The 12,019-nt window shown below is 37.5% G+C and overlaps 3 protein-coding genes and 1 long non-coding RNA gene across 4 annotated transcripts; 3 read left to right on the forward strand and 1 right to left on the reverse strand.

The window, feature by feature from the left end:
* Positions 1-236: 236 nt before the first annotated feature.
* On the forward strand, positions 237-989 carry LOC139193369 (secreted RxLR effector protein 161-like). The gene has a single exon (XM_070816364.1). It carries the CDS (start codon positions 237-239, stop codon positions 987-989), a length of 753 nt encoding a protein of 250 aa, XP_070672465.1.
* Positions 990-4,534: 3,545 nt separating this feature from the next.
* On the forward strand, positions 4,535-6,934 carry LOC103405173 (uncharacterized). Its single transcript, XM_029097270.2, has 4 exons — positions 4,535-4,746; positions 5,140-5,339; positions 5,894-6,357; positions 6,606-6,934. Exons 1-4 carry the CDS (start codon positions 4,593-4,595, stop codon positions 6,643-6,645), a joined length of 858 nt encoding a protein of 285 aa, XP_028953103.2. The 5' UTR covers positions 4,535-4,592; the 3' UTR covers positions 6,646-6,934.
* A 397-nt stretch (positions 6,935-7,331) lies between these two features.
* On the forward strand, positions 7,332-7,698 carry LOC139193580 (uncharacterized). The gene is made up of 2 exons (XR_011577838.1): positions 7,332-7,452; positions 7,579-7,698. It is a non-coding gene; the product is annotated as an uncharacterized lncRNA (long non-coding RNA).
* Positions 7,699-7,820: 122 nt separating this feature from the next.
* On the reverse strand, positions 7,821-9,469 carry LOC103405172 (two-pore potassium channel 3-like). The gene is made up of 2 exons (XM_008344131.4): positions 8,424-9,469; positions 7,821-8,184 (listed from the first exon to the last, which is right to left on the reverse strand). Exons 1-2 carry the CDS (start codon positions 9,467-9,469, stop codon positions 8,037-8,039), a joined length of 1,194 nt encoding a protein of 397 aa, XP_008342353.3. The 3' UTR covers positions 7,821-8,036.
* Positions 9,470-12,019: the final 2,550 nt, after the last annotated feature.

The raw sequence follows: 12,019 nt of genomic DNA on the forward strand, positions 1-12,019 counted from the left end.
ATGTCAAAGTCAAAGATGGAGATATTCTAATTGTGTGCTTATATGTGGATGATATAATCTTCACCGAAAGTAATCCAAGCATGTATGAAGAGTTCAAGAGAGTGATGACCAAAGAATTCGAGATGACCGACATCGGGCTGATGGCATAATACCTAGGCACTGAAGTCAAGCATAACGAAGAAGGTATTTTCATCTCCCAAGAAAACTACACAAAGGAGATACTGAAAAAGTTCAAAATGGACGACTGCAAGCCCATAAGCACGCCAGTGGAGTGCGGAGTCAAACTAACCAAGCATGACAAAGGAGAAAGTGTAGATCCAATATTTTTCAAGAGTTTAGTTGGAAGCTTGCACTACTTGACTTGCATAAGACCAGATATTTTCTATGTCGTCGGATTAGTCAGTCACTACATGGAGAATCCCACAACTACATATTTGAAGATTGCCAAAAGAATTCTTCAATACCTTAAAGGTACTGTTAACTTTGGCTTGTTCTATTCAAGCTCTAATAACTACAAACTTGTTGGATATAGCGACAGTGATTGGGCAGGAGATTTCGATGATAGAAAAAGCACTACTGGATTTGTGTTCTTCATGGGAGACACTGCATTCACATGGATGTCGAAGAAGCAACCGATTGTCACTCTCTCTACCTACGAAGCTGAATACGTAGCTGCTACCTCATGTGTCTGTCATGCAATCTGGCTGAGAAACTTGCTAAAAGAATTAAGCATGCCACAAGAAAAGCCAACAGAGATCTATGTCGACAACAAGTCTGCAATAGCTCTAGCAAAGAATCCAGTATTCCATGACAGGAGCAAACACATAGATACCCGTTATCGTTACATAAGAGAGTGTATTGCAAGAAAGGATGTGCAAGTGGAATACATGAAGTCTCAAGACCAAGTCGCCGACATATTCACCAAGCCACTCAAACAAGAAGACTTTGTTAGATTGAGGAAATCAATCGGTGTCACAAGACAAGATTAAGGGGGGATGTTGAAATGTAATCTTGTCTTGGCCCAAGACAATTAATTCGGCCCATACACAAAGAAAGATCCATGCACATGTTAGAGAATTCTAGCAAAGTTCAAGTTGGTGGAAGAGTCTAGAAGAATGGTGAGGATTCCACCAACAAACAAGATTAATGTAGACAATTCTAGCTTAGGAAGGTAGTGAAATTATCTAGATATCTCTAGCATGATGCTTCCATGCTTCTCCAAGGTTCCATCCATGCCTATAAAAGGAGAAGGCATCCACACCATTTGAATCAACCAAGAGAGCAAGTAGTGAGAAGTGAGAAGAAGCAACAAAGCTTCTAAGAGTGTTTGAGTGTTTCCTCTTGTACTAAGTTTGTGAGTGAATAAAAATCTTGTGTAATACATTGAGTGTTCTTTCTTTTTCTTGCCTATCAATTCCGCTGCATTACATACTCCTTTGTGAGATAAACAACTCCAAAGTAGTGAAGTCTTTTTAAGCCCTAACAGGCCTTTACCATCTTTGTGACCCTCCTATTTATGTTACAGTGCTGCTAAAGCCACTCACATGTCCTATTTCTTCACTCATTTTTAATGACAGATTTAACCTATTTGTAAAATGACTTCTAAGCCATGATAAAAAGCCGTGAGAATAAAACGAAAAAGAAAAAAAAGAGATAGCCCAGGACCTCTAATCTCTTCCTTTCCCGTCTATGACTGATAGCTACTGGGAAAAATTTGCAACGGATGTGGTGAGGGCCTTCAATTCTTAATATAAGGGCATACCAGTATAACATACGCAAAAATAAAATATGATCTAACAAAGTGATGAATAAAGCATCCTCTTGAAAAAATTACTGGCTGCTACTGTTAAATAAGAGTTAACTAATACAAAATTATTTCCGTAATTATTCATTTGTATTATAGGAATGTAATTTTTAATTGTAATTAGTGTAAAAATATGACTCCTTGCATTGATTTGTGCAAAGTATTTTAATATAGGGTTATATCAAATCCCTATTAAGTTACGAAGATAATTAGAATTTACATTATTATAATATAAACGAAAGTAAAGAAGTTAATTCCGTGATATTAACTCTTATTTAACAGCTACTCTATATACTCAATTGAAGACATACATATCATGAATTCCACATGTACAAGAATAAAGATTTGGAGGCTTTCATTTTAATATATGAACTCTCTAGAAGATTTGATCTTTTGGTGAATAAATAATTTAGTTTCTTCCGTACGTAAAATATACCTAATAAAGTAAACATATGCATGGTTGGCTTTGATTTTTGGTAACAAAAAGTTTAGAGGGAGGGAAGGCTACCTCATCTTAGGGAGACGACATACCACAAATTTTTTTGAGAACTTACAGAGGAGGTCTTAGCCTTTTTTTTTTAACAGATCGTCCTTCAAGAGGGATTGTTAGCAACGAGACTCGAACCTATGCCTTGGTCTAGTAAAGAGAATGATCATTGCCAACTCAACTAGCCCTCGTTGGCGTGCATGGTTGGCCTTTGAATGGATATCTTGCTTGTCATGTTTTGTTATAATATAACAGATCAAATGTCATGTAAAGAAATTAATTAAGCTGTATCTATTAGTCAAACTTTTAACCCCAAAAATCCGGCATAATTCACAGACTACATTTGTACATGTCAGCACTCATACGTATATGCATCTTATCTAAATACACATTATGAATGTATAGCTCCTCGTTTGACAATTTGATTAACGTTGTCATCATCGTCATCATCTAATTAAAGCGCATTTATAAAACTTGTAGTCTGCCAAAAGTTAACTCATTTGCATTTTTGAAGTGTCTAGCTTGGACTCTCCTCCTTCAAGGCCATATATATCTTTTTTGTATGGCACCATTCATTTTTATGAGTGATGTGATATTTGATGCATGGGTTATTTTCTTAGTTTCCAAAATTATGTTGTCGAGCTAATGCTTATTAAATTTAAACCACCGTTCAAGTATAATATTTATGAAAAATTTGCTCTCATAAAATATAACCATATTATGTAGTTAGACGATCTAACGTGAGAACATCCTGTAATATGTAATATAGCACTTAAGTTCCTATGTCCACGGTAGTCTCCAGAAGTTTGCAGGCCATGCAACTTTCTTTTGTAATTACATGGCTCCTCTTCGGATTAAGTGTTCAACCTCAAATTACAAATTGTTAAAAGGAGGATAATTCCATGCCATGCACTTAACATTTTGTGCAAGCACATCCACGATATAGCATATTATTCAGTTAAAGAAACAAAAGAGAAAAAGGGATACAATGAAATGGGAAAATGTGGCATCTGATGATGATCTGATATGTACTGTAGTCTTACGTTCTTAGGCCCATTGTATGCTAGAAAGTAGAAACCCTACCACATGCGTGACCTAAATTTTCTTTTAATATATAACAACTTCAGAAAACTACAAATTCATTCTCTCTTTCTTAGATATTTCTTTCATGAACGTTGAACGGTTTGAAAATTAATGGTTAAAAAATTCATGTAAAGTAAAGATCTAATCGATTCTTACAACTGTTAAATCTTGCATAGTTTAGACCACTGAATAGGACATGACATTTATCCGAACTCTTTCTCTCTTTCACAGTGAGATGAATTAGGAGGTTGTCAATGTCACTTTTTTGAGGCTGAGTGTTGAGCGTGAGTGAGCGTTGTTGATGGGAGGTTGTCATGAATCACTCATGACATTCATTCGTCATTCATGATTGGTTGTTATCGAGCAATACTTGATGAGATGACATTCATATTATTAGGGTTTTTTAGGTCAAAAAAGGGCTATCAGCACTCGAGCAGTCTTGGACGACGTTTTCACGTGGACCCAAACTTTGATGGACTTAGCCTACCAAATCCAAGAGAATCGTCTTGAAAGGAAAATGGATGCTTGTTAAAAAAAAACAAAAAGTGAAAGGAAAATGGATGCGACTTAATAAGGAAACACAAGTTTCCCCTAACCCATTATAGCATGCAAGGTAGGATACAAATCAATATGATAATGTGAAACGTGTGTTTGGCAAAAGAAAGAAAAGTGGGACACAAGTAAATGGAATTAAGTTTAGAATATCTCCTTAGCCACGTTTTGTGTCTAAACAACTGTTTAGGATATAATATAACGCTAACCATATATTTGTTTAAATTAAAGGTAAAAGATAAACTAATCGTGAATGAAATTTACCGTTTTCAACCCCCATAAAATGACGGATTATGAAGAATAAGTTTCATCGTGGCTAATGTATTTTCTATCTTCAGCTTTTACAAGCTGTAAAGTTAGGATCTGTTTCCCCATTCAACAATGACAATCTGTCGATTGATCAGGCTCGACGACAAAGAGAAGAAAAAACAAAATTAGAATTTTCTCCCAAAAGGAAGTAATGCTGTATGTATACCATGACTCTCAATCCAAAGCAAACGAGGCCTAAAAGTAACCACACAATGACAACCTCGAAGCCCATTTCAAAGAGAGGTCTTCTTCGGGTCATGCGAAAATGGGCTTTACGCTTCTAGACCATAAGGCTTAAGCTATGGACCTCATCATGGGGAACCCCCATTCATCCAGACAGACGAGAGAGAGAGAGGGATGATACTCTGGAGTGGTGGTGGAACAGCCATGGTTGTTCCTCGGAGACCTTCATGGAGGACGCCCATGTGCTTGGCTTCCAACGTCAACACAGAGGAGCTACGTGCCCAGCTCGGTCAGCTCCACTCTGAGGCTGAGACCGCCAGAGCCAAAGGTATATACATATACATAAACATATATATATTGATTTCCTCTCCTTCATAATATTTTATATAAATTGGGGAAATACCCATTTGCCTTTTTCAATGAAAAACTACATTTTTATGCTCATTTCATTGCAAGTTCCCGCCTTGTTAGTTTCTTTTGTTGTTGCAACTTTTTTTGCTGAATAATTTGTATGAAAGCTTCTCTCTTTTACAAAATTACACAATTTTTAATATGATGATTAGATTATCTGCACTTATTAGCGCAGAAATTTTGATATGTTAATCACTACTTGCTTTTAGTTTATGTTATAACTAATTAAGGAGCTTTCAATCCAATATTTTGGTGATTTGAGTTAGAACTTAGAACATAATTTAACAACATTTCATGGTTGTTGGCATAGCAAACAATGCAAGATTGAGGCTTTTGCGACTCTCAGAGGCAGCCGAGAAGCTGAAACGGCAAGCAGCTATTAATGTCCAAACTGGGAAGGAAGACGATGCGAGGGAGCTGCTCTTTCAGAAGAAAAAGGTCATGGAAGCATTGGAGAAGTCAAAGCACCGCATAGAATTTCTCGATGAACTTTCCACAAAGCTTAATGAGGTAGAATAAACTGTTAAGAATTATGGAAGAGATTTTCCAGTGTAATCGGAGGAATACTGGATAAGATCGTTGTTTTTAGTAATTCAGTCGAAGTTGGAAGTCCACTAATCCAATATGTATCCATTGTCAAAAATCGACCATCACCAAAATTAATCGTTGTTTTGAAAAGGACATTTATAGATTTGTACTTGGTTTATGATGTTTGAAGATGCCATGTTTTCAACTTTTCCAGATTTGTCTGCAAATTGTAATCAAAACTTAATCATGACTGCATAAAGAAGATATTATATGCTCTCTTATCTCAGTCGAGCCTTTAGAAAGGAGGTCAGGTTAAGGCTCAGTTGGTACAGTAGCCGCACATCTTTAAAATGGAGGTCCCAAATTCTTAACCTCCTTCCTCGAAATGTCACAACTGATAAAAAAAATAGTAACCACTAGTAAGATATACTTTTTCTTAATGTTCTTATTCCAATCTTTGTTCCCTTACTGTAACTTATTGAAGATCTTTACCTTTCAGCGGTAATATGATCAGAAGAAGACTAATTTGATTTCAGGCAATTTCTCTGAAAGAAGGGCAGCTAATCGGGAATGTTTCTTTGGATCTTGAAGTTGTCAGAGAAGATGCTTTTAGTCCAGTTCGAATTGTATCACCCGCAGCTGAAGTTGCAGAAAATTTGGAGGTGGGCAAAGAATTTGTCTCAAATGATCTGAAAGAAGAAACACCGCTTCTTAAAGACAATCAAGCAAGCTTACCTGTTGAGCCAGAAGGGGAGGACCTTCGAGAACCTTTAAACAGGGGAGCTTGGAATGAAGATGAGACAATTAGTAGCTTGAAGGGAATAACATCTTTCGATAGTTTCTTAGAACATCTGGATCATCAACTCAAAAAAATTGAAGCAGAACTTATCACCATATTGAGGATCTCAACCTTGGTAGTGGACAGCCAGGAGAAATCAAGAAATTTTAAAGTGCAAAAAACGATGGAACTTCTTGATAGTGTCTCAGGCGTTAGAGAGAGGTATGCACATTAGTGAACTCAAAAGTTGGTTTACATTTGCAGTTGTCTCCTTTACAAGAGTTAACAATCACAAATATTACTCCTCTACTTGTATGTTCTTTCAACTTTTTTTTTTTTTCACCTCTCCCAGACCCTGCGTAAAGCGGGAGCCTTGTGCACTGGGTACGACCTTTTTTTTTTTTTTTCTTTTCTGATGATGCATGCTCATTGATAAACTTCATTTCTGTTCATGATCTCTGTGGTCACAGGATTTCAAGCATCAAGATGGCAAATGTGGAGGCCAGATAAGGCTTAGTTGTTTTATTCAATCTCTAGAATCCGGTAAACATTGCATTTTATGTCTGAGAAATTAGCACCTCCGGCACTGCTTTTAGCATGAAACTTGTTTAAGATAGGAGGTGGAGATTATTTAAGCAATGACTGTATATTATCAGTCTCTTTGTTGCAAGTGTATATTATCAGTCTCTTTGTTGCAAGTATAGTTACTGTGTGAAGCATGCTATATGCATGAATTTCAAATTGAGAAACTGAGGTTGTGGAAGTGCAACTCGCCCCCTAAATGCCTGAATTTTGTCAAGTTTTCTTGGTGTTTTAGGTCTTTGGAAGTTCTGAACCCTGAACTTGATAACTAATGGAATAATCAGGGAACAGTTTTATGATAATGGTTTTGCTCTTTCGTGATAACATATTGTCCTTCATTTGTTTCTCTAAACAGTTAATAGCAAACATCCCCATACGATGCAAAGAGATGGGCAAAATTTAAAGTTTCGGCTGTAGCTCCAGTATCGATACACCTATGCACCTCTTCAATCTAGGAATGCATCTTCGCTTTGGTGTTAAAAGATACACTACTTATTCATGGTAACTAGTTTTGTTTAATTTGACTATCATGTTGCCATCAATAGATGTCATATTATCACTCATTTTTTTCATGCTTTTTCTTTTCATGTACCTATTTTTCACCCATTTTTGGATCAAACAGTTATACCGCGGGATAAAAAGAGAATGTAAAACAATATTTTACAGTGTAATGGAGAAACTAATCAACATTTGACTGATACCGGCTCATAATACTATCTTTGTCCATACTGCCAGGTAGGCCAAGTGTTACATAAATCTGTTGGCTCCACCTTCTGTTATGAACTTAGGTTTGCATACTGCTGTACTTTTTGCCATTGGGTTGTAAAGAACAATTAACAGCTACTTCATTGCTTCATCCAGCATCCCGAAAAATGTAAATGCTGGGTCCCGAAACACTGTTGCGGTCCCTCCCCTGTAGATGAGCAGGCTGTATTTTTCCGTACCTGAAAGTGTGTTGGGCAATGCATGCTCTCTGATGAACTCATAGGCTTTCTTTGCAAGAGACCTTTCACTAAAACTATAGGGACTGATATAATTTGTCAAATGACTCCAGAAAACAAAGAAACATTGACTCCAAAAGACGAAGAAACGATGAAACGAGATCGTCAAAGTTCCATTTTTATTTGAAACCAAAGTATTTACAAAAGAATTGAATTGAGTTTTCTGCTCTGTAGTGAAATCATCAAATTCATGTGCCTAGTTCTCTATACATTTATCGTAAAAATTCGGAGTTCTCACAGTTTGCTTCTTTTAATTCCTGTAGCAAGATTTTTATGATGCCTCAGACTTTCCGTTGAGGGAAACCTAATTGGAGTCACTCACATGTTGCTTCCCATTATATCAACAAGAGTAATTTTGCCACTGTTGTTGTGTTCCAAAGAATCAAATTGCTTGCATATCTGCAGGATGTCACTCTCTGCTACTCTCCCCATCTCCTTCAGCTTGTATATGACGAACTCCGATTTGCTGCAGCATTAAAGGTAGAAAGTATAAACTTAACATAGATACATATTCTTTATAGAACGATATTCTAAACTAAGGGGAAGGGGATTGGTACACTAGCGTAGCCATCTGGCGTAACCCATTTCTGCTAACATAAATGCATATTGGGAAAAGTTTTGAGTTTTTAGAAAAATTCCAAATTAGAGAAAAATTAGGAGAAAACAAAATTGGTTTAAATTCAGATAGAGAAAAGTTAGGGGTACCTGATGCATCCATCATTATCCAGGTCTGCTGCCAATAGGTCCCTGAGGGTGATCTCCTTCTGAAGAACCCATTTCGCTATTCGGCGATTCCGCTTGTCGATTCTAAGCTCAGTCAAGTACAGAAAAGCTCTAGCAACGGCTAATGTGCTAACCAGTAACCAGATTATTGCAAAACACCTACCCGCAACTGTCTGGAAAGCGAAATCGCCGTAACCTACCGTTGTCACAGAAGTAACAGAGAGGTAAAAACTATCAACCCAGCTCATCTGCTCCAGAAAATGTACTGCAATTGTCCCTATAGCTATACAACCAATAACCACTCCCAATGCCAACCCTACCTTGATCCTTATTCTCATTCTTCCTTTCTCTTTATCGATCATGTACGTCTGAATCATGTGGTTGAACTTCGTCTCATCGATAGTGCTCAGCAACACCGATTCTTGCCTGTCGCAGATGTACGCCACCAACCCGTTCAGCAGAATGTCGATGAATCCAAAACCCACCAAGATGAAGAAACAGGTGAAGAGCTTGGTAGCCGTCGTGTCAGGAACAATGTCACCATATCCAATCGTACAGAGCGTGACCACAATGAAGTACAAGGCATCAACCGGCTTGTAAGTGGCTTCCCCCTTGAAACCCCCGGCTGTCAAGATTATGACAATGCCGATGATGACATAGACAATGACACCGATGAAGGCCTGGCGAACAATGAAGGGTGTTGATTTAGGGGCAGATCTTGGATCATCCAGGGAGTCTTGAATGAGCTCCTTGGTGGCAGTGAACACCGAGGGAGCTGAGTGGGAGCGGTGCTTGAGCTTCCTTCGCTTGTTCTTGTTCAGGTTCGCGATGAGATTGGCGTAGGAGGTAGAGTTTGGTGTTGCAATGATGGGGAGGATAACATCAGAGCTGACTACATCAAGGTAACCTGAGGGGTGGCTTCTTCTTCGTGGTGTTCTGGCCGTTGAGGTGATCGAAGACTCTACTTGTTGGTCAGCACCTCCGACACCAAGTGCTGTCTCAGTCCTGGAAATAAAAGGTTCGTCCATGGTGATGATTGGGGTGTCTGCATCTATTGACCAAAATTAGAGGTCCCAAGTGTTCGTATTATCGTTATGTTTTGTTTGTTTTAAGAAAGCAACATGAATAATAAATAAAAACATATGAACTCCAACTACAAGTCAATCCATGGAAGTGAAGGTTTGGCATTAAGTTTGAGTGGTTGCGTCACCTAAGTTGAATCCTTTTTCCTACTTCCCACAAACTTGGGGAAGCTTTATGTGAGGTGATAGTCTACCGACTCAGGAAAAAATCGATGTTATCGAAGATATATTTATACACATTTACTATCACTCATTTTTTAATCACACTTATCATTTGAGTGCGACGCACACATTAAGATATGTTTTCAACGTTAAGGGTATAATCTCTTGTCAACCTAGAAAGTTAGTTAGCTAACTAAGGTTGTCAAAGTCGCAAAAAATTAATTTGTAGGTATCGGACACATCAGCAAAGCTAGTCGTTCGCATGGATATATATTTTTGGTAATAAAGTTTTTAATTCCAACTTTACCATTTGAATAAAAAATTAGATTAAAGAGAAACGTCCACGTTTCTATTCATCATTACCCTTCCGCAGTAAAAGTTGACCAAGGTTGTCAAATTGCTGTTCAGATTTAGAACTTTAAATATAGGGTAAATTACATAGTAACCCCTCAAGTTTGAGGTCTATTACAACCTCATACAACATCTTTAAAACATTTCAATTTCATACCTCAAGTACTATTTTATTTCAATATAATACATCCGTTAAATGCTGACATGGCTGCCACATTTGTGCCACGTGGCCAAAAAAATAATTAAAATTTTTTTTTAAAAAAAAAACCTAAATCTTCTATATAAATAAATAAAATAAAAAATAAAAAAAAACCAAAAACCAAACCCCACTTCGTCTTCCCTCCCTCCTTCCCTCCCCCCCCAAAAAAACCCCAACCTGTAACCTGCAACCCAGAAGAAGAAGAAGAGAAAGACAAAAAAAACCCATCTTCATCTTCCCCGACCCCTCTTCCTTGCAACCCACCCCTTTCTTCCCCCCTCCCGTCTTTCCCAAACCTATCGCACCCATCCTCCACGTCCTCCTCCATACCCACCCTCGCACTCACCCTCTTCCCTCCTCTACACACCCCACTCTTTAAATCCATACCTATTGGGGAAGATGGAATTTGGGTTGCAAGGAAAGGGAGATGGATTTTTTTTTTTCTAGGTTGCAGGTAGTGTGGAGGGGGGCTTGAGTGAGGTGGGTCGCGGGGTTGGGAAGGCGCTACGGTGAGGTTGGTCACAAAGGGGGGGTTGGGGGGAGGGATAATCGTTGGGGGTGGGATGGGGGATTTGAGGAAGGGATAATCGTTTTGGGGGGGGGGGGTGATGGGATCTGGGTTTGAGTTTTTTTTTTTTTGGGTTGAAGATTTAGTTTTTTTTTATTTAAAAAATTATTTTTTTGGCCACGTGGCACACATTTGGCAGCCACGTCAGCATTTAACGGATTAATGGATGAAAAATCTAACAGATGTATTATATTGAAATAAAATAGTATTTGAGGTATGAAAGTGAAATGTTTTAAAGATGTTGTATGGGGTTGTAAAAGACCTCAAATCTGAGGGGCTACTATGTAATTTACCTTAAATATATTAATGGGAGGTATATAATTGTAAACTTCATATTAAATTAAGCAGTCGTTAGCACTGAGTGTTAACTTATTATAATAATTATTAGAGATATTTTATTTTTAATTTTAAATATTAGAGATATTTTAACATTACTTGTGACATCCCACATCGTCTAGGAGAGTGGATCATGTAAGCCTTATATGTATATTCTCATTTCTAATTAACACGAGGCTTTTTGGGAGCTTACTGGCTTCGGGTTTCATCGGAACTCCGAAGTTAAGCAAGTTCACGCGAGAGCAATCCCATGATGGGTGACCCACTGAGAAGTTCTCTCAAAACCCTGAGAGCGTGGTTGGAGCCTAAAGCGGACAATATCGTACTACGGCGGAGGTGGGGCCGGGCTATGGTGGAGCCCTAGTCGGGATGTGACATCACTTGTAGGTGAGGCTTCAATAAAAAACAGTAAAATTTGGACCTGTAAAATTACATTATTGCCCATCATTTTTTTTTGTGCGATAGAATACTAAGTTTATCTTTTCATAATCTTTTAATTGACAAAGAGAGTTTTATTAATTAATAGAGATATTATAATTAGATATAAAAGAGCATATTATTCTCTTTCTATAGTTAATAAATAAACGTCAACCATATGTTCTTGCCAACATAGATGGTAACTAATTTATAAATTGTGGGTAAAAGTAATTAAAAAATCCAAACTTGTTGCGGTTAATATTTAATTAGATATGTGATTATGTAAATTTTAACAGTTAATTTTTATTAATATTTGTATTACTTAGAAAGTAAATTTCTCACTTTTTTACGAATATAAATAAAAGCACACAACTTACGAAGTATCATCACAAAATTTCTCAAGCATGTTTTTCTCTCTCTTCTCTTTTGCCGCACCCTACCACAAAACTTAGATTTTGGCTTA

This window comes from Malus domestica, chromosome 17, assembly GCF_042453785.1.
Source record: "Malus domestica chromosome 17, GDT2T_hap1".
NCBI classification, from domain to species: Eukaryota; Viridiplantae; Streptophyta; class Magnoliopsida; order Rosales; family Rosaceae; genus Malus; species Malus domestica.

Excerpts from the sequence above, each read along its gene's own strand:
- LOC103405172 (XM_008344131.4), bottom strand. The coding sequence starts at position 9,469 with ATGGACGAACCTTTTATTTCCAGGACTGAGACAGCACTTGGTGTCGGA. Across the intron at positions 8,185-8,423 it reads GATAATGATGGATGCATCAG|CAAATCGGAGTTCGTCATAT; the intron begins GTACCCCTAACT and ends TTAATGCTGCAG.
- LOC139193369 (XM_070816364.1), top strand. The coding sequence starts at position 237 with ATGGACGACTGCAAGCCCATAAGCACGCCAGTGGAGTGCGGAGTCAAA.
- LOC103405173 (XM_029097270.2), top strand. The coding sequence starts at position 4,593 with ATGATACTCTGGAGTGGTGGTGGAACAGCCATGGTTGTTCCTCGGAGA. Across the intron at positions 5,340-5,893 it reads TTTCCACAAAGCTTAATGAG|GCAATTTCTCTGAAAGAAGG; the intron begins GTAGAATAAACT and ends ATTTGATTTCAG. Across the intron at positions 6,358-6,605 it reads GTCTCAGGCGTTAGAGAGAG|GATTTCAAGCATCAAGATGG; the intron begins GTATGCACATTA and ends CTGTGGTCACAG.